General features: G+C 42.1%; 1 protein-coding gene across 4 annotated transcripts; it reads right to left on the bottom strand.

Moving 5' to 3' along the window:
* Positions 1–6,296: 6,296 nt before the first annotated feature.
* On the bottom strand, positions 6,297–19,215 carry UBLCP1 (ubiquitin like domain containing CTD phosphatase 1). Of its 4 annotated transcripts, none has more exons than XM_053956737.1 (11): positions 19,094–19,215; positions 16,631–16,824; positions 15,731–15,822; positions 15,237–15,322; positions 15,033–15,148; positions 13,870–13,968; positions 12,857–12,894; positions 10,660–10,758; positions 10,091–10,207; positions 8,639–8,766; positions 6,297–7,318 (listed from the first exon to the last, which is right to left on the bottom strand). In XM_053956737.1, exons 2-11 carry the CDS (start codon positions 16,782–16,784, stop codon positions 7,291–7,293), a joined length of 957 nt encoding a protein of 318 aa, XP_053812712.1. In that variant the 5' UTR covers positions 16,785–16,824; positions 19,094–19,215; the 3' UTR covers positions 6,297–7,290. The 4 variants fall into 4 exon arrangements, with proteins under 4 accessions (XP_053812712.1, XP_053812714.1, XP_053812716.1 ...); XM_053956739.1 differs by having other exon boundaries at positions 16,631–16,821; XM_053956741.1 differs by having other exon boundaries at positions 16,631–16,821; positions 19,152–19,173.
* Between the last annotated feature and the right edge of the window lie 6,998 nt (positions 19,216–26,213).

Genomic DNA, 26,213 nt, shown 5'->3' with positions numbered 1-26,213 from the left:
GGTTCTGTAGCTGCAGCTTTTCTCCAGCAATAGAAGCACCCACTGGGTGCTGGGATGAAAGCAGAGTGGGGAGCTGGGTGTCCAGGACACTCTGCCATGGGACATGGGTGTGGAGCTTCCAGCCCAGCCAGGGGCTGTGGGGAGGCAGGACCTGCAGATTCCCCTCCAGCCTTGCCCTGTTGCTTTTGGGGCACATCTGTGCTGTCTTGAGAAAATCCTGCTGTACCCATGCTTCATTGTGATTTAGGAATAGGGGAACAGCACTGATGCAGGGCTTGAGGGATGGTTTGGGTGAGCACACCTCCTGCCAGGCCCTTGCAGGGCTGGAGAGCATTTGACAGTGGCAGCAGGAGCACCCTGGCCAAGCTGTCCCTGCCAGGTGAGATCAGGTCACTCTGTGCTCTCTCCTGCCCCTGTAAAGCTGTCGCCTCCTAATTGGTTCTGGCAGGAGCTTTAGCTGAAAAGCTTCTGTCTGGTTTCCTTCCAGACTTTAGAACAGTGCTTGTCCCATGCCTGTCCCAAGGCCTCTGCTCACCCTTCTGGAAAGATCAGGAGGTGGGGGTGTAAAATTCATCTGATTCTTGTGAGAGATGGACCAATGCTGGAAATCCTGCCCTTGAGTCTCCATCTGCCCTCCTTACTGCCTGAATAGTCTGACAACTTAGTAATTGTTGTTTCTGCTCTCTGGCTTGATTCTGGTTTCTTTGGAGAAAATACTGTGACTTCCTTTCCTTCCCCAGTTTCTGGAATTGTGCCCTGTACTTGGCTGAGTCAGTGGATCTGTAATTACCTGTGGTGACTGCATTTCCATTAAGGGATTTTAGATGTTAATCTCACAAGATTTAGTGCTCATTTTGGGGTTTTCATCTTGCTGGCTGCCCATAACCTCTTAGTGTGAAGTGCTGGGTTAACTGCAGGGCCAGCAGAGACGCAGGCAGGCATTTCTCCCTAATTCACCCTTATCCCTGATCCCATCACCCAGCTGAGGCTCCTGGACCAGCAGGGAGCTGTGGGGCTCTCAACTCCCCTTTCCAAGATCAGAGGGCAATGAATATCTCTGCATCAATGATCTAAGTCTAAATAGACACCTATTTTGTAGCATCTCTCAGTTTAAAACCAGGCAAACTGTCCTAAACTTGGTCAGGGATTGCTGGGCTGAGTGAAAGACAAGCTGTGATAAACTCATTTATCAGTGGCAACAGTGTCATCTCAACTCCATAAAACTGAATGTTATATGATTTACTAATTGCTGAACTATATCTACCTAAATTTTTTGAAAGTAGAAACACACATACAAAATAAAATATTTTGATTCTGTTTAAAGAAGTCAGAAATTGCAATTATTTATCTGCTTTCTTCCAGCAGCAGCTACTCACTAAATCCAAACCAAAATAGCTTAACAGCTTCTGAATGTATTTATCTCAGCTAATTTACTATTTGTGGGAGTGGCGATGTTGCCTAGGTGTAGTTACAAACCCTCTGTATCTGAATCTCAGAATTTCCTTCAAGTATTAGACACAAATAATTTTGGTTTTAATTTAGTACCATTTGTTATAGAAAAAGATTTTGCTACCTGTTCTGTCTAGTCACATCTGTAAGGGATTAATCAGATTTTACAAAAAATCCCACATCACTTTATCATTTTCATCTCTGAGGCAGTTTAATACACTTATGTTTTCCAAAAATGTGCTCATTTTGGTCCTGATTCAAGAAATATCCATCATTAGGACAGCAGAGGGACCCAAAAGTGCATCAATTGCAGTTTAAGTGTCTGCTTGAAATTCTGCTCATGTTCCTTCACTAAAGTGATGCAGCTTTCACTGCTCACAAATGTCACGCACACCCCTGTGTGTCATGAAATGTGAACTGAATATAGAAAATTGGATAAATAATCATAGGTTTTGCAAAATACAATTCTAGAGCCACCTCATCTTGCCCTAGGAACCAGGGTGTCTTAGAAAGTTTTACTAGAATTTGTTAAATTTACACTATTCTTACTGTGCCACCATTTGTTTTCTGAGTATGACCCAAACTGGGGGCGAAACACCTGAGGGATAAATTTGGGTGCTCACCAGTGGAGCTCTTGGCTTGAAGCTCATCCATCATGTACAAAGCTCCTCCAACCCTGAGTCACTCCCATGCCACAGCACAGTGCCTGCCATGGAGCAGGAGCCCACTGGGCCAATGAAACAGAGATGGAAAGATACAACACACCCATTCCAAGAGACTTTTAAGAAGTGAGGGGGGAAAAAAAAATCATAGAGCATTGGAAAAACAAAGCTGGGAAGGAGGTTTTTACCCACAGTTTTACTATAACAACATGCTCAGAAGCAGGACTGTTGAATGAGCTCAGTGCTGACACACATTTTTTTTTTTTTTTTTAATCTGTCTGTGAACATTTTCCTCCAATGTGGAACAATTTAAACAAGTTTATTGACCAGGCTGTGAACCATCATTCATGCCCAGCTGTCTGGCCCTGCACTCTGTGCTCTGGAAGGAGTGTGACAGATCCAACTCAAAATCCAGGGGTTGATCTTACAGCAAGTAGAACAGGCTGGAGAGGAAAAGCCCAATCAGATCTGAAGGTTGAGAGAATTGACTCAGGAACTGATGGTAAAGTCTGACTTCTTTGATGCCCTGGTCCTGAGTTTGACTTGCAGAGCAGCACAAATCGTGAAGAGTAAGGCTGCCACTGTTAAATACCAAATGCTTTAACTCTACAGATATTTAGTACAAAAAATCTGATGAAATCTTAGTGCTTCAAAACACTGAGGTCAAAGTCTTCTGGGGTGTTGCAGGGGGAGGAGAGGACATCACTCAGCAGCAGTGACTGTTCAGGCTCTGCTCCAGGTCACCCAGTCCCTTTCCATGCAGGAGCTGCAGCCAAACCTGGCCCCTGCTGTGATAAATGATAAAAGCTGCTCTTTTCTGATCTATAAACACCTTGACAAATGGTGGGGTGTGAGCAGAGTGGGTGTGCAATTCCAGCTAGGCAGTTTAAAGGAATGGAAAACCAACACAACAAAAAACTTTCAGGGGGTGTTAATGATGCGCTTTTTTTCTGTGCCCAGCACCCCAGCCGTAGTGCTCTGAGCATTATGCAATTTGAGAACAATCTCCCTTTGACTTGTACCCATTCTTAACAGAAAATGAATTGGTGGGAAAACTATTTGCCAGGAGAGACATCGAAATGAATGGCATGGCATTGTATGTGACTGTGTGTGGCAAGGACACAGGCCAAGCTCAGCACAGACTCCTGAGAGCTAAATGAGCATCCAAGTGCTCAAAGCAGCATCAAAGGATCTCCAGAGATGAGCAAAGTTCCTAAATAAGCATAAATAATGAAGCTCAGGGTTGTATGAGGAAGCTCATCAGTATATAAATAGTTCATTTTGAAGTTCTCTATTATAAAACACTATCAGAAAAGGGCTGATGCATGAATGAGATTGAGGCCTTGTGTGTTTATCAGTGATCCAGAGGATAATGGGGGATGATAGAGATGGGCTGGGAAATACATGTCTAAAGTGGTGTGGTGCAGCAGATAAAGCCAGGAGAGTCAAACTTGGCATTGTGAGCCCTCAGAGCTGTTTTTCAGTATTTTTAGGGAAACCTAACCAGAGCTGTTGACCTGCCATCACGAGGCAGTCCTTGTTGAATCTTTGGGGCTGCTTGTATCTAAAGCATGTCCTTGCTGGTGCAGAGCCCATTCAAAGCACAGCTGTCAGCACCAGTCCCTGCTAACAAGATATTGCCAATATTGCTCACACAAGAAAGTTGTAATGCCTGCAAGATGTCCCTTGTCTTCTCCAGGATAGAGCAATATTTTTATCATCTAATGCTGTTATTCTCTTCCTCAACATTTTCTTTTTACTGAAATTTTTCTCTGTGAATCCCCCTCAGCCAAAGCACTTCATCAGGCACCTTTTGCTGTGTGCAGCAGTTGCTAATATCCAGCAGTACCTGTCACAACTGCTGTGGTGACAACAGTGAAATGTCCAAGGATTCTGCCTCTTCATCCAGCATTTCTTGTTCTAAGCAGCTTTAAAGAATCAGGGAAACTGTGTGCTTTTCTTTACCCTCTGAAATACAGTTTTTACCTGGCCTTTATCTAATTGGCAGCAAGTATTCAGCACTTCTCACATCAGCCTTAAATACATCTGAACAGACAGAGTGGAAAATTATCTTAAACCCTTTGGCATCCACTTGCCATCAGTTGAATGTCAAGTCAGGAATAAAAATTGGCAACGAGCTGTAGATTTCATAGTCATGCAGCAGGATTTGTGGGGCTGAATTTGCAGTTCAGTTCCTGGCTTCAGTTGTCATTCCATGCACCTCCAGTGATGAGCATTCATGCCACAGTGAGGCATTGGAGTTGTCAGACATCCAGGGCTTACTGAAATAACTTCATTTTGAAATGGACTGTCTCTTCTGGTCTGAATAATCAGACAGAACAACATACAAAATGTTTGACATGTACTGGGAGCCTGAGACAGTCTCTGACACGTGAAAATATTTGGAATCGTTCAGACTCCATTTAATGCTTCTCCAGAGTTTTGCAGAGCGGTAAATTATGAGCTCTGTAATTAAGTTGTACGCTCCCTCTCTTTAATTATACTTTAATACTGTTTCTTTTAATAGAGATAGTGAAAGCCATTAATCAAGTACTTCTCAGGCACCTCAATATCATGTAAAAGGAAAGTAAATGTTAGCAGGGAATAAACCTTTAAACTTTGCTGTCCATAGTTATTCTCCAGGCTTAACTACATTTTGGAAATACAAGTAGGTCAAAACTGTCTTCCCTTTGGAGAAACAAAAAATCAGCACAGGTGTTTTCTTCTGCATTTATGAGCAATAAATACATTATTGTGGAGCTAAGCAGAAAACTACCCATTTATCCTTGCAGTTCCTGTGGTAGTTTGGCACAGCCACATCGTAGGTGTAGCCCAGAGCAGCCCTGTAGTGCAGGCAGGAGCTGCTCTGTGTGACCCACTCCCATCTTCCTGATCACCTCCAATTCTTTTGTTGCAGGCAATTAGGCCTTCCTATTCCCTTTAGTGCCATTCCCTTTAGCTTCTGCCTGTGGACTTTTCTATGAAGGTGCTGAACTCTTTTCTGAACCTGCTGATGCCACCTGCTTCCACAATCAACCATGGCAACAAAATCCAGATTTATTCCTGCTGCTTTTACCATTTTAACCCACTCTCCCATCAGTGCCCCCTGATCCTTGTAGTCATTTGAACATCAGGCTTGTGCTTTCCTTATCCACAGCTTCGCGATTTAAAAAATCTCAGCCAAGTAAATCCCAGCAGCATTTTTAGAAGACAGCCAAATCAAACTACAAGACTAGTCTTCAAACAGAAAATGTGGCAAGGGTAAGATATTAGTCATAAAATACATAACAACTTGTCAGCAAGAGCTCTGTGTTACCATCATGTTGAGATCATACTTGCATGTTCCAGCTCAGCTTATAAAATATTTGAAAGGGGAGTGCACATCACCTTCAGATCAGTGAATACTCTCAAATTCTGGGACAAACCCCCATGTCACTGAAATAAAATCAAGATTGATTTTTTTAAACTTTCCTTGTAGAAAGCAAAAGAAATTAGTATTGATCGTTCACTGTAACCTTCTGTTTGTAGGCCAACTTTGAGGGGAAAAAAAAATACAGGCACATGTTTAAATACATTCCCTTGGTTTGGTTTTCTCTCTTTGCACAGCACAAACGTTCAAACTCAAAGGAGTTCCAGTGCACCATGCAGCAGTCCCATATTCCATGATCTCTGCTGCTGCAGCTTTTCCAGGAAAGGATCGCTGGGTAAGCTCAGGGATTCTCCCTGCGCTGTCTGTACAGGGGTCAGAAATCAGCTCTAGGAGACAAAACTGCAGATCTTCACCCTCCATACTTACCTAAAGCACCACTTGTATGCATCAGGTTTCTGGTTTGCTCTGTCAAAGGCAGCTGGGGTTGGCCCTAAAGCACACAGAGCCCTGAACAAGGACCTGGATGTTTTCTGACAGGTCACTGAGCCGGAGCCTCGTGTGCTCGTCCCAGCAGCTCCTTTGTGCCTGCTGTCCTGACAGCCTGACATGTGCTGTCAGGGCTCCTTTCCTGGCCAGCCTGGTGCTGTACCACTTCCCTAATCCACAGAGGCACATACCAGGCTCTTGCTCAACTCCTGCTGCAAACCCAGTGTCTCTGGAATCCAAACAAATCCTCCAACCCCCTCTAAAATTAATATTATTGATGGTTCCTCTGTTGTGCACGTTAAATGCTGAAGGCAGCACAGGACACGAAGTATGAAAAAGGTATTTATTATTTACACAACTACTATAGTTCCTTAAGAACAATATATACCATTTTTTATTTGAAAGGGTCAGTCTTCTTTCAAATCCATGAACTGCATAATGCACAAGTGTTGGAAATGCCAAACAGCAGTCACATCACACTTCTATAGTGCAGGCATAAGCAGCGCAAGTAAATGATATTTTAAGAACAGTATGGCTGAATATTGTATTTAAACACAGTGTTTGCACTTTGACAAGATTTAGCTAGAAGAGAACAAGGGTTTTGTTCATGCTTTGTTAGGAATGTGACTTTCCCATCTGAGGTTTAAACCCTTTATCTGAGATATGGGGATTTTTCAGGCAGACTGCTTTTCATTGATCAAATAACAGTGGGTTTCTCTCCCTCAAACTTCAATCTTTTGTTTTCCAGTAAACACTGCTTTATAGTACAAGTTCACACACTGGGGTAAACTGGCCACAGAGGTGGTACTTTCCCATCTTACTGTCTTGCACAGAGAAACACTGACATACTAATACATACCAAACTTAGACAACTTGTAATTTATAGACTTAAATACTGGAATGGGAGAGGGAGACTGTTTCTAAAGATGGAGGGAATAGAGGACTTATACAATTCATACACTGCCAAGGTTGGCTTTTCAATCAACTTTTTTGGTCTAAATATTTTTTTTTTCTAGTCTCAGAATGGTTTTGGTCTTTGATGGTTATGGTTATACTTCAGCAGCAAAGGAGAGGAAAGTATTTTGAGAAGTAACACCAGAACTGAATGCAAGAAAAAGCAACTGACTTGTTTCTCCCACTTTGAGCTTATTGCTGTGATCTTTTAAAAAACCCACAACCAACCAGCTGGAAGACCAAGTTTAGCAGTCGTTCTGGCATTGGGTCCAGTGTCCAGCACTATTATACTCTAGCACAAAAGCAAGGAAAAGTCCAATGATCTTAGTGATGTTCCCTTCAGTTCAGTGCCACACAGTTTTATTAGTGTTATTGTCCTTGCTTCTTTGAAAGATACCTGAAAGAAACAAAAGTAGAGTTTTTCACCAAGTAAGAAGTGGCCACAAATATTCCTGAGATCATAAGATCAAAGTATGACTCTGCTTTCTTTTCTCACCAACAATCCTCCTATTGATAACCAAAAATTAGAAATACAATCAATACCACTTATGATTTTTATTTAATTTCAACATCTTTCAATTCCATGATAGGTTATCTTGCGGTAATTCAAAGTCATGTTTTAGTTAGACTCTATCAGGCTTTTTAAACAAAAGGGAGGAAGGAAATGGAAACCTGTTTCATTCTAAGAGGATGGAAAATTACATCAGTTGGATAAGTGGCTTTTATATCCTTTAAGATGAAAAGGCCTATTAGTAATGGCACTCCTTCAAATAAATTCAGGACTTTAATGAACTGATGCAGCATAACCTGAAAAGAACAGCCCTCCAGCAGCTTCTCTGGAGAATGTGAGTGACTCTGAACTGCTTGTATTCTGTTCTCACATCTCTCTTAGCACCAGAGCACCAGTCTGCCTATGTGGTGTGACAGCAAAGGCTTTGCAAATAATCTAAGAGAAAGAATCCAACCAATTTCACTGACAGTGTGAAATATCCAGTGAATTTCACTGCTTTTAAGGTTTAACATTTCACTTTCTGTTCTATTCAGAAAAGACAAATTGTATCAAGTCTGTAAGGCTCCATTTTTTAAACACCAAAGGAGTGGTTTTCCAACAATCTTTCTTCACATGCATTGAAGCCTCTGGCTGTTGCATAAAACCAAGAATAATTGTGCTGAAGTCCTTCAGTTAATCACTTTCTAGCAAGAATTAGCATGCTAACTGGTGCCCTGAGCACTTGGAAAAGTCTTGTTTGTAAGACAGTAACTTGGAGCTGATGAATCCTGCAATACCACCCAAACTGGATGTGCCTCAGAACTACACTAACACAACAAAGCTTCCAAGAACTTCTAGAAAAGTTGCCTTAAAACAAAGGATTTGGGATCTGAACCCACAGTCTAACTTTGCTGGGGTGCAATGAAAGAGGTTTCCAGGGACCATGTTCCTTCAAAATTCTTTTCCTTTTAGGATGCATAATTGCATAATTGGCAATGCTGAATATTGGAGAAGTAGGAAAACACAGATGTATCCTGTCAAAATCATTTTAGGGAAGCTGTCCCAACACTACAGCCCTATTAAAATTCTTCTCAAACTAAAGGACCTTTATAACTGTAAGTTATAAAGTTCATCAGTTCCATTGTTTCTGGTGTTTGTAGAGAGAACCTCAAGCAAAACACTGAGGTCAGGTATAGAAGGAAGCAAGAATTTTGCCTTTTTTCTTACCTTTCCCAATGTTTGTGATTCAGCTCCAAAAAGTCATCTAATTTTGCTATTTCTTTGAGGTATTGGGTGAGCTTTAGAAGCTCCTTGTCTTTATCCCGATTTAAATGTGCTTTCATAAAAGGCCTTATCTATACAAAAGAAATAAACTGGGTTATAACCATTTGCTCACAGAAAGAAAAAGTGCTTTAGATTCTCTATCACTTACCATCTGACTAAAACATATTTTCAGTACTATGACAAGTTATAACTCTTCACAGGTAAGAGGAAAAAAAAAACCCTTTTCCAGTAGTGGTCAGATCCAATTTGTCCTGTTCATGCAAACTGGACTGATGGGTTTTTACCTTGCACCAACCAGAAAAAAATTATTTTCTCTTGCACTTCTTCAAGCCTTCCCCTCCTAGAGAGACTGAAAAAATTATCTGGAAGGGACTGCCACATTTTCTGATATGATTTCACAGAGATTTTCTCAGGAGAGTTTTTCAGCTCAGCATTCTGAGTTGTGTGGTATCATTGGAACCAGATGCTTTTTTTCAGCAAAAAGCCTTTGACTACAACCAGTGCTGTTGTGAAAAGAGATATCAGAAGAAAGCTTGGAATACATTTTACCTGGGCCTTGTTTTAGTGATTCAGTGCTCTTCTCTGCAGCTGTTAACAACACTTCCACAAACATTTTTCCAATCCTGAGCTAGAGCTCTGGATCATCCCCTCCCAGCAGGATCTTTGCTATTCCTGATTCTCCTTCCAGTTAAGATCATCTTGCTAGATCTCATCAACTGCTTTCCTCTTCTCATCATGGATACTTTCAAAGAGATACCATCTTGAACTTCTGCATTTGAAAACATCTTTTTCTTTTTTAGGGAGATGTATGCAAGTTCTTTTAGTACAACACTGCTTTACCATCACATGTATGTAGAAATTTAAGTTGCACTCTTACTCAGAACCAGCAGTAACAGAGCACACACTGGTTGACAGTTGTATAAAATGAAATATTTGCTGTCCTATAGTCAAAATGGCTCAAGGTGCTAATTATTTCTCATATAGAACACTTGTGATTATCCTGTCATACTATCATGAAGTACAGCCACTTGTTATTTGACTTTTTTTGGAATGTGACCACTCTGGAGATTGAACATCACATTTTCAATGGTGCCTGTCAGCAATGCCCAGCTTGATTACAGCTTGCAGGTATAACTCGAGCAGAAATAACAATTTCATTGATTTTGGTAATCTCTTAAACACTCACTTAATAGTGACACAAGGTTTATTTAATACTACTATTAAGGAAATACTAAGCCAGACAAAGGGCAGAGTGAATTAAAAGGTTTTATCAAACTTGCATCTTTGCTAGTTAAGAATATTCTTTCTTTATGTTACAGCAAAGAAGTAGGAGAAGGTACTCATTTGAAGTATTAAGAAAACGTAGCAGGAAATGAAAATTCCAGCTTACATTACCTTGAGTCCATTCTGTGGGTTCATCAGGAAGTTTCGGCCAATATCATCAAACATAATAGTATTTTTTTTGCTGTAGTATTCTGAAAACTTTCCCCAGATAACACCAAGAGGCTTCACCTGCAAACACATCACAATACAAGGTATCTGAGGTAAATCAGATCATGTGCAGGAGATGAAAATGCCATCTATAGGAACCTGAGTCCCAACTTGAATGAACACTTGTATTCTTTTGCTTTACCATTAGCAGGGAGTTTGGCTTTAACAAAGGAAGATGTGAAATAATATAACATAAATACCCCCCACACTAAGGATAGAGCAAGTGTAACTCCTGTTGGCACTAAATTTTCTTGCAACAGTTACCTGCTGTTTGATTTGAAAGCTATGACATCTAAAGATATCATTCAGAACATTAATAGAGACTTCCAGTAGAAAAAATCTGTGGTTCCAAGATTCTTGCAGTTTATTGCATGAAAACTCCTGAACAACTTTTTTTTGTTGAGTATTTTAAAGGGGTGTGATAAAATGCCAGCTGAATGTAGAAAAAGATTAGGAGAAAAATTGGTACTTACATCTATTAGTCCTCTCCGAGGAGTGTGCACTGTTATCATGGCAGCACTGTCCAGCATGAAAGTTATCTTGTAGTTTGCATTGGTACTCACCCCAAGCTCCTGCATCACCAAGATTTAAGATTAAAGCTTCTAATTATGACAGTTTTACTGCTCAACAACTGGAACCACTATTATAGTACATTGTTTGTCACGGGGTGAGCCGTGGAGGTTTACCAGAGACACTAAAAATAGATACCTGGGGAAATTTACATTTGTTATATAATGAGGATCACAAAAGTGCACACAGGGATTTATTTTTAGTGTTTAATATCAGGAACTTAACAGCTGATGCTAGCAGAAAATCAAAGCAACTTTGCAGAGAAGGCAAAATACAGAGAGGCTTTGCTCATACCTTCATGCACAACCTCTCACAAGTTCTCCACACCTCAACTGAGCTTTACAGCAATTGTGTTCTGGCTGCTCTTTGCTCCTCACAGTGATTTGCACAAATCACAGCCCAGGCTAAGATGGAATACCCAGGAACATCTCACTGTCACTGTTCCCTCCTGCACATGTCCAAGATAACCAATGTTAGTGTCAATTTGCACTTTGAAGATTCGGTAACGCCTGAAATGCTCTAAGTAAAACATCCTTTTTAGAAATAAAAAACTTATAAAAAACTTAAGACTAGATGAGGGAGCATCATTTCCATTTCAAATCCTTTCCAAAGCTGAAAAGTACCAGTAAAATCTGCTGACATGGTACAACACAGATATTGCTGACAATTTCTGGTGTGTGAGACAGCAGCAATATGCTGTTGTAACAGGGAGAAAATACCAAATGCAGCAGCTCTCTTGCAAATATCCAGCCACACTTACCTGATTTACTTTTATTTAAAAATGCAATCTTGCAAATGGAATGCTCTACCTGTCAGTATCCTGTTACACTGACAGAACCAGCTGTTCTAGAATGTTTGAATTTCAGGCATAGAAGGGTGGTAACTGAGAGATTAAATTTTCTTGTCTGATGCTCCCTTCTTCTAAGTGCTGTTCCCGCTTTGTACTTTAAAACAGAAACTTTAATGCCAACTATTGCTGGAATCACAGCTCCCTGACCAAAAGTGAAACTCTTGGAGGGAAGCACCCCTGGTGCCATCAGTTTAAGGAGAAAGTGGCATCTAGTGGCAGGAATCTCAATGGATCAGGGTCCAGGAGGAGGGCTGGAAAAGCAACCTGGAAATGCAGAAAGGTGACCAGTGCAGGGGAAAGAGCCCAGTTTTGAACAATGCTTTTCCACAAGACTGAGTCCTAGACAACACAATATAAATATGTGACACTGCCACAAGAATGCAATGTTTGCAAGGCTCAGCACTGATTTTACTTGCACTATCTCCACTTCATAGTTCTGACTAAAGATTCCCATTTCTAAGAGGCATTTTTGTTTAGAAAAAATTGTAGCAATTAATTATTTTGAGGAAGAGAACACTGGAAAAGTGTGTTTTGCTCTGTGAAAACCTGAAAAAGTAGTGCATAATAAAAGCTTAAATTTGGGAAGGTTTTTCCTGGAATGGGAATAACTTTTGGTTTATAAACATAAAAACCCCAACCCACCGACCAAACACACAGCAATTCTTAGTAAGCTCATTAGATTTAAAACTAAGCCTGACTTTAAATATGTTTACCACAAGGTCAGCTGTTCAAAAGTGGCTCCCTGCCTGATTCTGGTAGGGAAGAAACCAGAAAGTGAAAGAGCTCTTATGGGATGTTTAATAAAGCAGAGGAAGCAACAGAACCCCCAGCTGCAAGAGGTAAAGATGAATATGGAAAGAGTTTCCTCTTGATAACCTACTCCAGCATGTCACATCTGTCTGTTCCTTTTAAAAAATCCAATTTTAAGACTGGAGCTCTATAATTAGAGGTAAGATGAAAGCAACTGTGCAGGGCTGCGTGATGAATCCAAGTTTCAGCAGGTACTGACTTGTGTTTAGTTCTGCTAAATTTAGCAGCTACTGCTGATAGTTTGTGTGGAATTCTAAAATTAGATTTAATTTAGTTTTGTGATAAAGATAATTTCAAGTGACAATGGAAATTGAAACAACTCAGGTTATGATTCATACAACCTCCCCTGTTTCTAACCTGCTCTACAATGCTGAGCATGAGCACAACTGCATGAAGGGTTACCCAGACCAGAAACAAATAATGTTTTCAGAACAACTTACTTTCATTTTGGCTTCAATCCACTTCATATTAGTAGCAGCTGAAACAAAAGGGAGAAAACAGAAAGAATACTTTATCAAAATAAGTCATTGGCAGGCAAAAAAAAAAAGAAATAAGCTAAGAACTTATTCATGTAATATGTCAAATTTTTACAAATTTTTTACAAATTTTTACAAATTTCTTTCTAAAATTTAATTTTAGAAAGATCCACCTTTGTTGCAGCTTTTAGGGCCTTAAAGAAAGACTTCATGGAAGTCTGTTTTTGTTTGGAAAAGCTTACTTTTCAAATGAACAACTAGATCAAGCACTGCAAATATTTAAACCATTTTCTAGATCAGCTGTCACTGAACCACAGCCTGTAAGACCATGAATACACCTGGCTTGAGGAACCTCACTGCCTGTGCAGGATTTTCTCCTGGAAGCAATAATAGGAATACATAAAATCTGGGAAGGACAAAGTGTCAGCATTGCCTGCTGATCTAAGAATATGGAGAAACATTGTTCAAGATTATGAAAATGGAATTTTGTAACACAATTTTAATATGGTTTGAACCCTGCACTGGTTAAAGTCTGTTCTCCAGCTGTTGGAACTAGAATGCAAAGGCAAAGAATCAACTAATCACCCTTGCAGACAGGAGGGTTTGGGTCATTTGGCAGTTCACTGTGCATTGTCTGGATTGAGATTATTTGTAAAATTACTATCAAACAGTGTTCTAATGTTGATTATACAGTTCTGTTATTTCAAGCACTTCTTTGTACAAAGTACACTCAGTAAGTGATGCTGAGCTTTATCTTGTGACTAACCCATTCTTGTAAGCAGTATGTGGGGCTTTTTCATATAATTGGTATTATTCTAGAATATCTCTAATAGTTGTGCAAATTACAGCCAAATGTTTCTGCATCGTTTCAGATCTTGTGAGTCACACTAAAAAGCAATATAAAAACCTCCCACCTGGAGTCTCTGCTCTGGATGACAATTTACAATAAATTCTTAGGCATAGAGTGTAATACTTACACCAAATTACAATATCATAGTCCTCGTATGCAGAAGTGAGGAATTCATGAAGGTATGGCCTCATCAGCTCTACCCCAGTTTCAGCACATGACCTGTGGTCTAAAAAGAATATAAGAGATAAGCAATTCAGTATTAAAGTATTAGTTATTAAAGTCCAATTTGACTTTCCTTTCTATCCAGAGACTCAAAGAGTTTCATGAGGGGAACACTGAAGCACTTTAAGGTCATGAATGATTTGATATCAAACTCCCATTCCCATTTTAAAGGTGGAAAGACAAAGCAGAGAGAATATTTATCTGTTGGTCTCACAGCTACTTGAGGGCTTAGTAATAATTAAATCAAGAGATCTCTGAGTATGAATATCTTTGAAGAGACAGGGCAGATCTTCTGTGCACTTAGCAAATTAGTAACTGGCCAGATATGGAACAGATTCCTTCAAACCTAGTCCAGTTAATTGACTATCAATATCAAACTCATTTCAGAGATGCAAACATTCCTGCTCCAATTCCAAAACTGCTGCAAAATCTGCCAGCAGAACACCTCTCAATAAAAAGTTTAAACTTGGAAATAGGTCGGATTTTAAAGTCAGATTGGAAACAAATGTCATCAAAAAGGAAAGCTAAGGAAAGGGAAAGGTATTATTTACTGCTCACAATCATGCTGTCATGGCACACCTACAAACCAGAAAGTTAAGTCAGAAGGAAAATTCTGACTTTCAAAAACAACCAGCCTGACAGAATTTTCAAGAAAAACATGGTTTTGTGAATGTTTAGTAATGATATGTAAATAAAATTTGAAGCTGCTCTCCCACAACCTCCCCAAAGTAGAGTCAATCAGGTACAGATTGGAATCATTATTTTACAATATCTTGCCCTGCTACTGTGGTGGTCAAGATACAAATTGTCAAGGAAAAGACTATCAGGACAGAAGATTAAATTGCTGCTTGTTTATATCTTTTTGCAGTAATTAAATAGCTGCTGCACTAAAATCAACAACATGCAACGTTTTAAAATGCTTTTTAAAATGTGAGCAAAAGACCACAAAATCATACAAAGCAGAAGTTATGTTGTACAACACAGCAAAAGCAAAAATCCAGAAACCTGATCTGGCAAATAAATCGAGCCCTTAAACAAACAAAACCCACAAATTGTATAAAAACTCACCAAATAGTGTATAATCAACATCTAGCACCAGCAGCTTTTTTCCTTCTCTAGGAGGATTCAGAATTTCCACTTTGTATTCTTTAACTCTACGGGAAATTTTTAGTAGATTTTCTTCCCTGATGTAACAGAGCAAAAAGTTACAGTTAATTAAAATGTACGCTCTACAGTCAATAAGAAACTGTTTTAACAGCCTGAACTTCTAACCTATTTTCTACTTCCACAACTTCCTCTTCAATATCAAAGTCATTGACCACATCATCGTTATCTGGAGGCGGCCCAAGGACATCTTCCTAAAGGAATAAAAATAATAAACGATAACAAGGATCAGAGAGGGAAAATAACAATGGATACCAAGTTTCTGTTAGTGCACATTAAAGGGCAGGAATACTATTTAACCAAAATTGTTTCACTTTACTAGCAGAAAGAATTATTAAAGTATACTGATGACTGCTCAGATTTAAAAGTCAGTGAGTATCACAATAATAGGTTTGTACTTCAGGTGCAGAACACCACAGGAGTTTCATGAGTATGTTGCTCTGAGAGTTCTGCAGCAAAGTTTACATAAAAAATGCCAACAGACATCTATTGTACTATCATTTTTTTAAATGATGACTGGAATAGTCATAATTTAAAATCGCAATTAGGAAACACAAAGCATTTTTTTTCTGTTTAAGCTAATAAACAAGCAAATTATTTACCAAACTCTCTTCACGAGTGCCCATCATCATTATCTTAGTATTTGGTTTCAACTTGAGGGCCCCAAGCTTAACATCATCATCTGCAGGTTTGCCTGTAATGCAGAATTTTTTTTTTAATTGAGGTAGAGATTTTTAGAAAAATGTCAATACATTCCATGTGTAATTGAAAAAAGCTCCCTGTAGAATACTGGCTGTGTTATCATCATCTTCCACATACAGTGTACTGGTTTTGGCTGGGATTGAGTTAATTTTCTTCTTGGTAACTGGTGCAGTGCTGTGTTTTGGGTTTAATATGAGAATAACATTGATGGCACACCAATGGTTTAGCTGGTGCCAAGCAGCGCTTACTCTAAATCAAGGACTTTTCAGTTTCCTGCGCTCTGACAGTGAGCAGGTGCACAAGGAGCTGGGGGAACTGGGCAAAGGGATATTCCACAGCACAGAACCTCATGCCCAGAGTATAAACAGGGGGGAACTGGCTGGGAGACACTGATTGCTGCTCAGGGACTGGATGGGCACTGGCCAGTGGGTGGTGAGCAACTGCATGGTGGCACTGCTTTCTCTTGGGTTTTATGCCTCTTTCTCCTCTTTTCATTATTATTATTATAATAATTAGTATTCTATTTTATTATCTTTCAGTCACTGAACTCTTCTTATCTGAACCCAAATTCTCCCCCCCCCAGGACAGGGCAGTGTGAACCACTAAAAAATGACCAGATAGATGTATTAATAATAACCAATATCCAGTGATGTATGAAGTGTCTGTGTTCATGTCCATTCCGGAGCTACAGCTGGGAAGTGGGTGCTCTGTTAGTGCACACATCCTGCCTAGGATTAGGGGATATTTGTCCTTAAACACCTCAGGCACATCCCCAACAAGCAGTAAATAAGGCCAGTTACCCTTCATTTTAAGCCCAAGCAGTTTCTGACGCTCTGGTAACACTCCAGTGAGGCCCTTCAGAGACTGCTTCAGGTCCAACACTGTGTCTTCTTCTGACAGCGAGGTTATCGTGTACTCCTGTCCACCCCATTTTATTATGAGAGAGAGAGACATCCTTGAAGCATATGTTCAGTGTTGCTGTCTGGAAAATCTGCTGCAGGAGGGAAACACAAAGATCAGGTAAGGAAGAAAGAGGAGAACTACTCTTTCCAGAAGACAAACCACAACATCTACTTAAAGCATTCTTGGTTCTTTATTATATTGGACATCAAAGAGCTGTTTGTTTCCCCTGAGCAGATGAGAAATGTGTTGAGAAAGTGCTGAAACAAGGGGAGAAAGAACAGTGTTAAAACTGGGGCTCTGAGTTCCACTTTGATGTTTTTAGCAATGTCACATTCACATCTGCTGGGTGTTCTGTGCAGGTACAGCCTGAGCACAGCACTGCAGCACCACAAAAGCCATTGCAAAGCTCAGAAATGTCCTCTGCAACACTTATGCAACCAAACCAGCCATGGGTGCCTTTACAGATGTAATAACACAACAGCAAATATGAAATCCCTAGTATATAAAGCCTATAAAAATGGTTCTGAGCCCAACAGTCCATTTTTGGCACTGGATTTCTCTAATCCCTTCCACTGTGCAATACCTGCACTAATGCACACCCCAGGTTACATCTCACTGTAGCAATATCAAAGCAGGAATTTGAAAACAAAGCCAAAACACACACCCACACAATGCAATTACACCCAAAGAACTGCACTTTCATTGCAGTGCTGACAAAATAACCATAATTATACTATCTTTAATTTACACAGCATCGTTTATACAAATTGTATTTAACAGTTTAACCCTACATTAAACACAGCAGAAAACCAAGATTTTTTGCTTAATGCAAAAGGAAGAACATGTTTTTTCTCTGTTAGGGCTTAGAAATAGAATCAAGGAGATAGAAAGGTATGAAAAGGATGCTACAAGTCAGTTAGGAGACGCAGAGAAAGCTTCTGCACAACTGATGGTGAAATTGTCCTCAAATGATTGATATTCAAAAAGAACGCAGATCTGTGAAAAATCTAGGGTTATCAACCTTCAAGAAATGCAGGTCTGGCAATTCTAAAAAATCTCAGAAGCCAAAACTCTGATCCTTCTTCCTCTCTGGCTTTGTATTTGCAGAAATTACCTACACTCAGAAAAAATCTTTCTCTCTTACACAGTAAAAGCTATGGGGAACAAACCTGTAATTGCTCAGGCATAGCCACCAAGCTCAGAGCAGATGAGAATTAGTCTAGGTACAACCTCCTTGCTAAGGACACTACAAACCTCACCTCCACACTATTGCCTCTAAGAGCCCTGAAAACAAATTGAAGAGGAAAACTTGTATCACTGGGAAATAAATTTATTTTTTTTCCCCAAAAATTGTCAAATCAGATTGGGACCTGGTATGACACGGTGAAGAAGACTCATGAAAAAGGGGTCTTAGAAGCACTAAGAAATTCTACAGAGGCTAAGGCTGTATGGTGTACAGCAGTGTTGATACACAGTGTCATTACCATAAATTATTCCTGTTCATGATCCTTAGAACTAAGTCAGAAAGGAGAATTTATTGTCTGTTTCCTTACCTGAACCATACACCTCAAATCATTCTGCAAGGACATGCACAGGGCAAGAACTGTAAGAAAACTTCTGCAGTCTCTGTCCAGTGCTAAATTGAAAAGATCATCCCTCCAAAGCTGACCACTTGACAACCCTCAATCCTTACAGATTTATAGCTCTGTCACAACAAATGCTATAAGGAAACAAGACCCTTTTATTCCCTGCCAAAACACTCAGGGGTCCGAATCAAGGAAAATGGGAAAATGGTTTGGGAGCAGAAAAAGACACAGGGGTTTCGAAGGGTTCTACCACCGGGGCTGGGTGCTGTGCAGAGCTGAAGGTAATACAGCTCCCTTTGGTTAATTTCATCTTCAAAGCCTTTACAAGACCCTTGGGCCACCAGGGCCCATTGGGTTGGACAGGCACGGGTCAGAGAAAGCATTCCAGTTGTGCTGTTAAATTGCAGCACTACACCGCTCTCCTTGGGCGATTCTGAAGACAGGCACCCACATCTCCGAGTTCCACTAAGCAACATAAACACAACCCCCCTAGAACACCCCAGCGCCCGCGGAGCGCTCGGGGCCGCACTTCCCGCACACAGTGACAGCTGTGGGACGGGGCTTGGGGCCGGCAGCTGCTCGGTGTCAGCGGGGCTCTCCTTCCCCGCCGAGGCTGCCCCGGCAGCGGCGCGGCCCGATCGGGAGCGCCCGCTCGGGGCTGCGGCGGCCGCGGGGCTGCGGAGCCGCTCCCGCCCCGCGGGGGCACCGGCCCGGCCGCGACACCCGCCCGCCCCCGGCTCCCCGTCCGTCCCCCCCGGCCCCCGCCGCACCCACCGGGCTGTGCGGGGCCGCCGATCCGCCCCCGCCCTGGCAGCGCGGAGCGGGCGCTCACCCCGGCAGCGGCACCGGCTCCGTCCCGGCTCCGCCGCGCAGGAAGCGGAACTGGCGCGCGGCGGAAGAGGGAGGCGCCCGGATGTGCGCGGGGCCGGGCCCGGGGGAACGGCCGGGAACCGGCGGCCCCGAGCGGGGCAGGGCAGCGCCGAGCGAGGGCGGGCGATGCCGCGGGTCGGGCCCGCGCGGCTGCTCCCGGCGGGGTCACGCAGCAGAACGGGACGGAACGCCGCGGCACCGCGGAGCCCTCGCCCCCTCAGCACCGGCCTGAGGCCGAGCTGCGCCGCGGCCCCGGGGAGGCCGGAGAGGCGACTTGCACGGGCAGCTGGTGGCATGAGAGTGTCTTACACTGCCAGCTGTGGAAGGAGGTTGTTCTGTGCTCAGGGGACACGCCTGAGACCCCGCAGAGCTGCCGCCAGTTCTGGGGTCCCAGCACAGAAAGGACGTGGAGCTCCTGGAGCGAGTGCAGAGGAGGCACCAGGATGATGAGAGGGATGGAGAAGCTCTGCTGGGAGGAAAGGCTGGGAGAGTTGGGATTGTTCAGCCTGGAGAAGGGAAGGTTTCAGGGCCACCTAATTGCAGCTTTCCAGTACCTGAAGGGAGATTACAAGAAAGCTGGAGAGAGACTCTTTATGGTGGCCTGGAGTGACAGGACGAGGGGGATTGGTTTCAAACTGAGAGTGAGTTTAGATTGGATATTAGCAAGAAATTCTTTTCTGTGAGGGTGGTGAGGCCCTGGAACAGGTTTTCCAGAGAAGCTGTGTCTGTCCCATCCCTGGGAGTGTCCAGGGCCAGGCTGGATGGAACTCTGAACAGCCTGGTCCAGGGGAAGGTGTCTTCCCACATCTGGGGGTTTGGAAGGAAATGGCTCTTAAGGTCCTTTCCAACCCAAACCATTCTGTGATTCTGTGACTCAAAACTCTCTCTGCTCCTAAGGCTGACTCTCTACGGGCACATTGTGGTGTCTGTTGACACTTCTTGACTCCTGTTGGGGTTCATGGGAACTGCCTTCAGCTGCAGTGGTTCTGTGCTTAGGCAACAGATGTAGAAGGAAAAAAATAGACTTTGCCACAAAAATAGAATTTGGCCTTTTTCACTCAGCGGTTCTGCTTTGCAGAAATACTTTAAAGGGAAGAACATTATTCTGTGGTAAAGTGTGGTTTCTTATGTGAAATCACGTGGAGGTGACAGAGACTGGTTCTGCTTGGTGTCAGTAGAGGTGGTGTTAAGTTTGAGGAAGGAAGTGAAGGTTTCAGTCCTCTATTACCTTATGTCTTGCAATATTGAGAGGTTAGATAATTTTTCCCTGTTTAATTTGGTAATAAGTAGGGAAGGGAACAAAAGAGCAGAGGTAAACAACTATACAGTGAGAAGAAGTTTCTTCAGAGTGGCTCCAGGAACTTGCAAGAGCCATTCCTGCTGTAAGGGAATCTCAGTGGAGAAGGGCAGTATAAGCAAAAACTGTAGAAGCCTGATCTCTTTCCTGAGAGGATATTAATTTAATGTATTTCCCGCCTGGATATGTACTTTCAGTTTGTTCTGTATTCAAGTTTTAGTGTAAAAACACCACTTTGGTTTCTAGAAGAGTGGTACAAACGGGAGGCCATTGTAACAACTGTTCTTGTCAGGTTTAGTTTCTGACTGCACCTAAATCCACATAAAACCAGTCATTCTGCTTGTGTCCCAGTCACCAAGGGTTTGCTTTCTGCTTGAATGACACACAGTTGTCCTCTGCACAGAGGCAGCATGTTACAGTGGTGCTGGAAAGCTTCCAAAGCTGCAACTGGTAATTAAAGTCACACCCTGTCATGAAAATATGCACCCTCCAGGCCTGCTTAAAATTCAGGCTACAAAGATGACATCCAGTGAGATCATCTCTGTATTTGCAATTTTGTTAAAAATAGTTTTTGTTCTTTTCTGGTTGGCTTTTAGGAAGCTCTCTTGAAAATGAGGCAGTAGGGTTTTGAGTTTGGTTTTGTTTTTTGTTTGAGGAGTGATAAGAACAAGTGTAAGAATGCATATTTAATTTCTGGTCTGATGCTGGTGGTTTTGTATCCTCGAAAGATGCTCTGATCCTGACAAGATTCACATGGTGCAGAAAAATACATCATTTTATTTAGCTGTGAAACACATGGTGGTGCTCAATCCTAATGTTACTAAATGCAAAGTGGCAAAGTAATTTGACTAAAACCATATAATTGCAATTCAAAGTCCAAACAGCACAATCTTTATACTGAGGAAAGTGTTTCATGGTGGGGCTCTCTGGGTTTGCACTGTGGTAAATTAGCAGGGCAAGGAGGAAAGAAGAGCAGTGGGAAAATTTGAAAGCAAATGCACGTTCCCTTTCACCTTGATGTGCACTGCTACGTCCTGGGATGCTCCAGGGTGAAATAAAAGAAGTGGCTGCATGTCAGATTGATGCCTGCTGGCTCCCTTCCCATGCCTCATGTTCACATCGTGCATTTCTGATCCTTTTGTGCAAAATGCTCCTGTGCATAAGTACTGAAGCCCAGGAGCTCACCTCCTAAATTGCTGTTCATGCTGCATATAAGAGAGCAAAATTCCCACTAGCAGCTCTGGGAGATGCTGGGTAAGAGTCCTTTGAAATCATCATTTAAAGCTGAAAACTGTGGGAACCTCAAAAGCTTGCTTTGAGAATTAAGAGATTAGATCACATCTCTGTGATAAGAAGGAGTTGGAAAGCAAAAGGTGATGACATTGCAGGACTGAGAGGTGCTAAATATTTGTTTATTCAGTGACTTTAATGGGGGAGAGTCAGTGCAGATGTTAATGTGCTGCAGACTATGAAGGGGCCAACAGCACAGATTTCAAGATCTTAAAAGTTTTGTTGTATTTTGTTTTCCAAGTTTCTTTTTGGTTCAGAAAACTCACTTGAATATGCACCAGCCCTTCTACCCCACTTCTAAACTGAACCTATGTTTGGAAAAAATCTAGAGCAGAGCCCATATTCTCCACTAAGAATAGAATAATCTTCAAAATACATTTTGATACCAGTGTATTTTATTCTCAGTCTGTTTTATGCTTTTTGCTTTTCCCCTAATGCCTCCTTTTACGATATCCTATGATACTTTATTGCTTTTTCCCAGTCCACTTTCTCTGGCTTATAATTTGTTCTAAGCAGGTGGATGAGGCAGTGATGTCTGAGAATGTCAAACTCTGCAAGTCCGATACCATCCGAGTGTTTGCAGCCTCCTGCCCTGCTGATCACCAGTGACTGCAGCAGAGCAGGCAGCGGGGTGTGCTGGACACTGCCATCCCTGTGCCCCAGAAATGCAGCATTGGAGTGCTCCCTGTGATTCTGAGTCACTGTCACTCCGGGCACAGCTCCGAGCGCCGCATTCCCAGAGTTCAGTGATGCTTCAGGAGCTGCCAGCTCGGTTGGAGACTCGGAAATGTCTCCAGTTTGAAGTGAAGCACATTTTCAGGGTATTACTAATACAGTCTCTGTCTCAGCTGCTTTATCAGTAAAGGGGAAGTTAGAATATTATTTGTGTAGTTTCCTTACAGGAGTTTTTTCAGGATTATTTAGTGAATGCTGGCATTGCGAGATCATATAAATACCAGAGGCTTGTTCCCATGTACCATATGATTTTCCACCTCCTGAATGCAACTGTTATTCTTCTGCCACTATTCAGCCCAATGATTTTTATTTTATTTACTTCGATTCTTTGTATTCTAGATTATGCCCCACTGGCAAGGGATCTTGGGAAAGAACTGTGATGCTTTTATTCACTGAACAAAACCTGATTCATCCCTTTCCTTACATCACCACACAGCTCTCCAGCTTCCCAACACAGAGATTGCTCTGGCTTTCCTTTAGGTATGTTGAAAATCACAGCAGCTGTTGATGTGTTTGGAGTCAGCACTGTCCAGTGTTATGAGAGAGGTAAAGATATATGTAATCAAAGGAGAGATTTAGTTATCAGTGATACTGAAGGAGTGGTTTCCTGAGAAGAGCGAAAACAAATAGGGAATTGAGAAACCAGCTAAATTCTGCTCTTAAAAGCAGCAAGAATGAGAGGAAAAATTAGGAGATGATGAGAAGCTAAGTGATGGCCAAAAATTTAGGAAATAGGGTCACAGATAGTGAAAACCAGGAATTTTTGAGATGGGGTTCTAGAGTGAGAGTAGTTAAATCAGAGATAGATGCACTGACTCTGTTGTCATTGCCCAGTAATGCTCCCAAGTTCTCTTTCTGGGTATGGGTTTCTGCAGGAATTAAACTTTAATTTAATTAAAGTATATTTGTTCCTTTGTTTAGTGAATGGGATAAAATTGAAAGAAGGGAACACAAAGGCTTTGGGGACTGCCTGCCACCAGTATGATACACGAGGTACCAAATTAGGTTTCACAGGCAATCTTAATTTTTGCATTTGTTAACTTTTTGTCTAATAACCTACTCATTAAGACATTCCTTTGCTTTTGCATATGTATGTATGAATATTTTTTGAAACAATGGTTTATAAAAAGCTTCCAATAAAACTGCCTATGTTATTGTCCACCTTATGCATGCAGTGTCCTTCCACGTCAGCATATTTTGCTGCTCTTTGAGAATTCTTATGAGGGATTTTCTTTGTAAGCAGTTTGGGGTGCTGGCATGTGTTCATCTGCATGGACAAATCAAGCTTCCACATTATCTGAACTCTGAAAAAGTCTTTTCAAAGTTTTAATGAGATGTCATCACAGTGGTGCCCTTCAGTCCTCAGTTGCTGATCACTGAAATTCTGGAATCCAAAGGCCTTTGTTGATAATGAGAGATGAATAATCATTGAGTTCAGAATTCTCAGCCACCCAGTGTCAGATGCAGGAGAAGCTTTCAAAATTCTGGAGAAATGAAGCAGAAAGTTGAGGTGCTTTTAAAAAGCCATGCCTGACAAGACAGTATTAATGCCACATACCTGATCTGCTCATTAGAAAACCTTTGCTTTTGTGAAGTAACACATTTCCAGAATTAAATGCTGAGAGAGGATAGAATGAAATAAATGTGGGTTTCATTTTCTATTGTTTGCTTGCAAACTGAAGAGGAAACTCTACAATATTTTCATTATATAATTACTTCTAAAATAATAATAGATATTTCCGCTCCAACTCCTGTAAATACCTGTTGTTTTCTACAGCTGTGCATATGTGTTTGTCTCTCTCTGCTGCTTGCTGTTTTCTCTCCCAAGCACTGCAGAGAGGTAGGACTTAGAGATCACCCCAACCTCAGCACTTAACCAAGCCCACAAAGAATAGACAAGAAGTGACTCATGGGGTTTTTTTTTCCATGTATGGCATGAGTAGACAAGCAGCCCCTAGAAATGGAGCTGAAATTCTTATGCCTTATATGACAGCTGGTTTATATTCCCTGTGATAAGAAGTGGGGTACTGGCAAGTGTGGAACAGGATGCAGTTGTGAGTGGGCTGAGCCAGAAGAATGGGGTGGCTGGAGACTGGTGAAGCTTTTCCCATGTTCTCTGCAGAAATCGAGTTTGGAGCAGTGTTTACCCCAGGTGCAAGAAAAGGATTAGGTGACAGTGGCATGATTAATAAACAGATATGTAAAACAAGAGCTGCAATCACTGAGCAGGTCAGAAAAGCCCTGTGCAGAAGGGGCTCGGAGAACCTCCTAAGCCTGACCAGAGCAGAGTGCTTATGAGTAATAATCACATGTGGGTGTCCTTTGTTTGGTTGGGTCTACAGGTTTGCTCTTTTGAAATTTAATTTAGGAATGCTTGCCTAAATGGATAGATTTAAAGTAAACATATTGCAGTACAAAGCCTGCTGTTTCTATTTAAATTGTATTAAAATCTGAAGCTTGTAAAAAATGGTGCTGAGCTGTTCCATGGTACCTGCAGAGGTTTGGGACAATCCTGTCAGTTGTGCCATTTGATCTCCTGCCTGCTGCATTCTGGAGTGACTGGAGTTGAGGAGAAGACTGGCCCAGGGTGAATACCAAATGCACCATCTGAGGATGGATATGTTCAAACTGCCCTTGTCTCCTGGTGTTTTGAAAACCTTCAGGTATTCAGGCAAAGTAATTTTGCAAAGCACAATTCAAACAGACACCCAAACCCCTTATTTTAATATCTGCTTCACAGAGTTAAAGACGCTGTATTGAGGTATTGTTAATACCTATGTCTGTGAACGCTCCAGTTCATTAGAGATGGAAGGAAAAAAGCAATTAAGTTGGCCAGCCCAACCCTACTGAACTACAGGATTTTCCAGTTCAGTGTATTCCATCATTTCTCACCACAGCAAAGTTGGTGGTTTGTTTTTTTTTTCATGTTCCAGACAATGTGGCTTTGTTTTTTTTTTTTTAATACTAAGGTAAAAAGCATTACTCCTTTTGTGTCATAATATTTTCCACAGCATTTAAGAATGTGTTCTAGGGCTTGTCCGTGCAACCCTGACAGGATGAGTAAATATTAGTGGGACTGTCTGTGAGCTGCAAAGTATGAAACTACACTGTGCTGGGCTGTGCTGTGAGGGAGCAGCCCCTGGGTCGGGTCTCCAGCTGAAAAATGACAGTGCAATAATACAGCAAATCTGCTGCTTTTCTGATTGAAGGTGACTGGAGGCTCTGCCAGTGCAACACTGGAAAAAACAGAGTCAGCCTTAGTATTTGAAAGTAACTTCGTGTTCCACAAGGCCAGTAAGGAGTGTTATTAAAATAGGAGGGCTGTCTTTTAAACATCTGCTCAGACACTACCTAAAATTCTGCTGACCGACTTTTCTGAGTCATCTTCCAGCCCCGCAGCTGCCCTGGCGAGTCCGCACGTCCCGAGAGGAGCCAAACCCCTGCGCTCCCACCGGAATTGAAACCCCAACCTCTGCCTTTCAGGGGTGTGGGCGGCCGAAAGGGTCCCGGCGTTACGGGCAGAACCCGTTCCAGGAGGGGAGCCCTCTACAACCCAAATCCTGGCTCTTTTCCCCCCAAAAAGCCGCTCCGCTCCCTCCGCACCCCCCGGGCGGGTTTGGGGCGGGGGCGGAGGAGCCGCTCCGCGGGCGGGGCGTGCGCATGCGCGGAGGGGGGCGGCGCGCGCGCGCAGGCAGCGGGGCC

The sequence above is a fragment of the Vidua chalybeata genome, chromosome 15 (assembly GCF_026979565.1).
Source record: "Vidua chalybeata isolate OUT-0048 chromosome 15, bVidCha1 merged haplotype, whole genome shotgun sequence".
Classification (NCBI taxonomy): Eukaryota; Metazoa; Chordata; class Aves; order Passeriformes; family Viduidae; genus Vidua; species Vidua chalybeata.
Note: the sequence above shows the minus strand (reverse complement) of the source record. Positions and strands in the feature narration are given on the sequence as shown.

Coding starts and splice junctions, on each gene's coding strand:
- UBLCP1 (XM_053956737.1), bottom strand. CDS start 16,784: ATGTCTCTCTCTCTCATAATAAAATGGGGTGGACAGGAGTACACGATA. Junction 10,759..12,856: donor GGATTGAAGCCAAAATGAAA/GTAAGTTGTTCT, acceptor TTGGTGATGCAG/GAGCTTGGGGTGAGTACCAA. Junction 7,319..8,638: donor AATCACAAACATTGGGAAAG/GTAAGAAAAAAG, acceptor TGTTTCTTTCAG/GTATCTTTCAAAGAAGCAAG.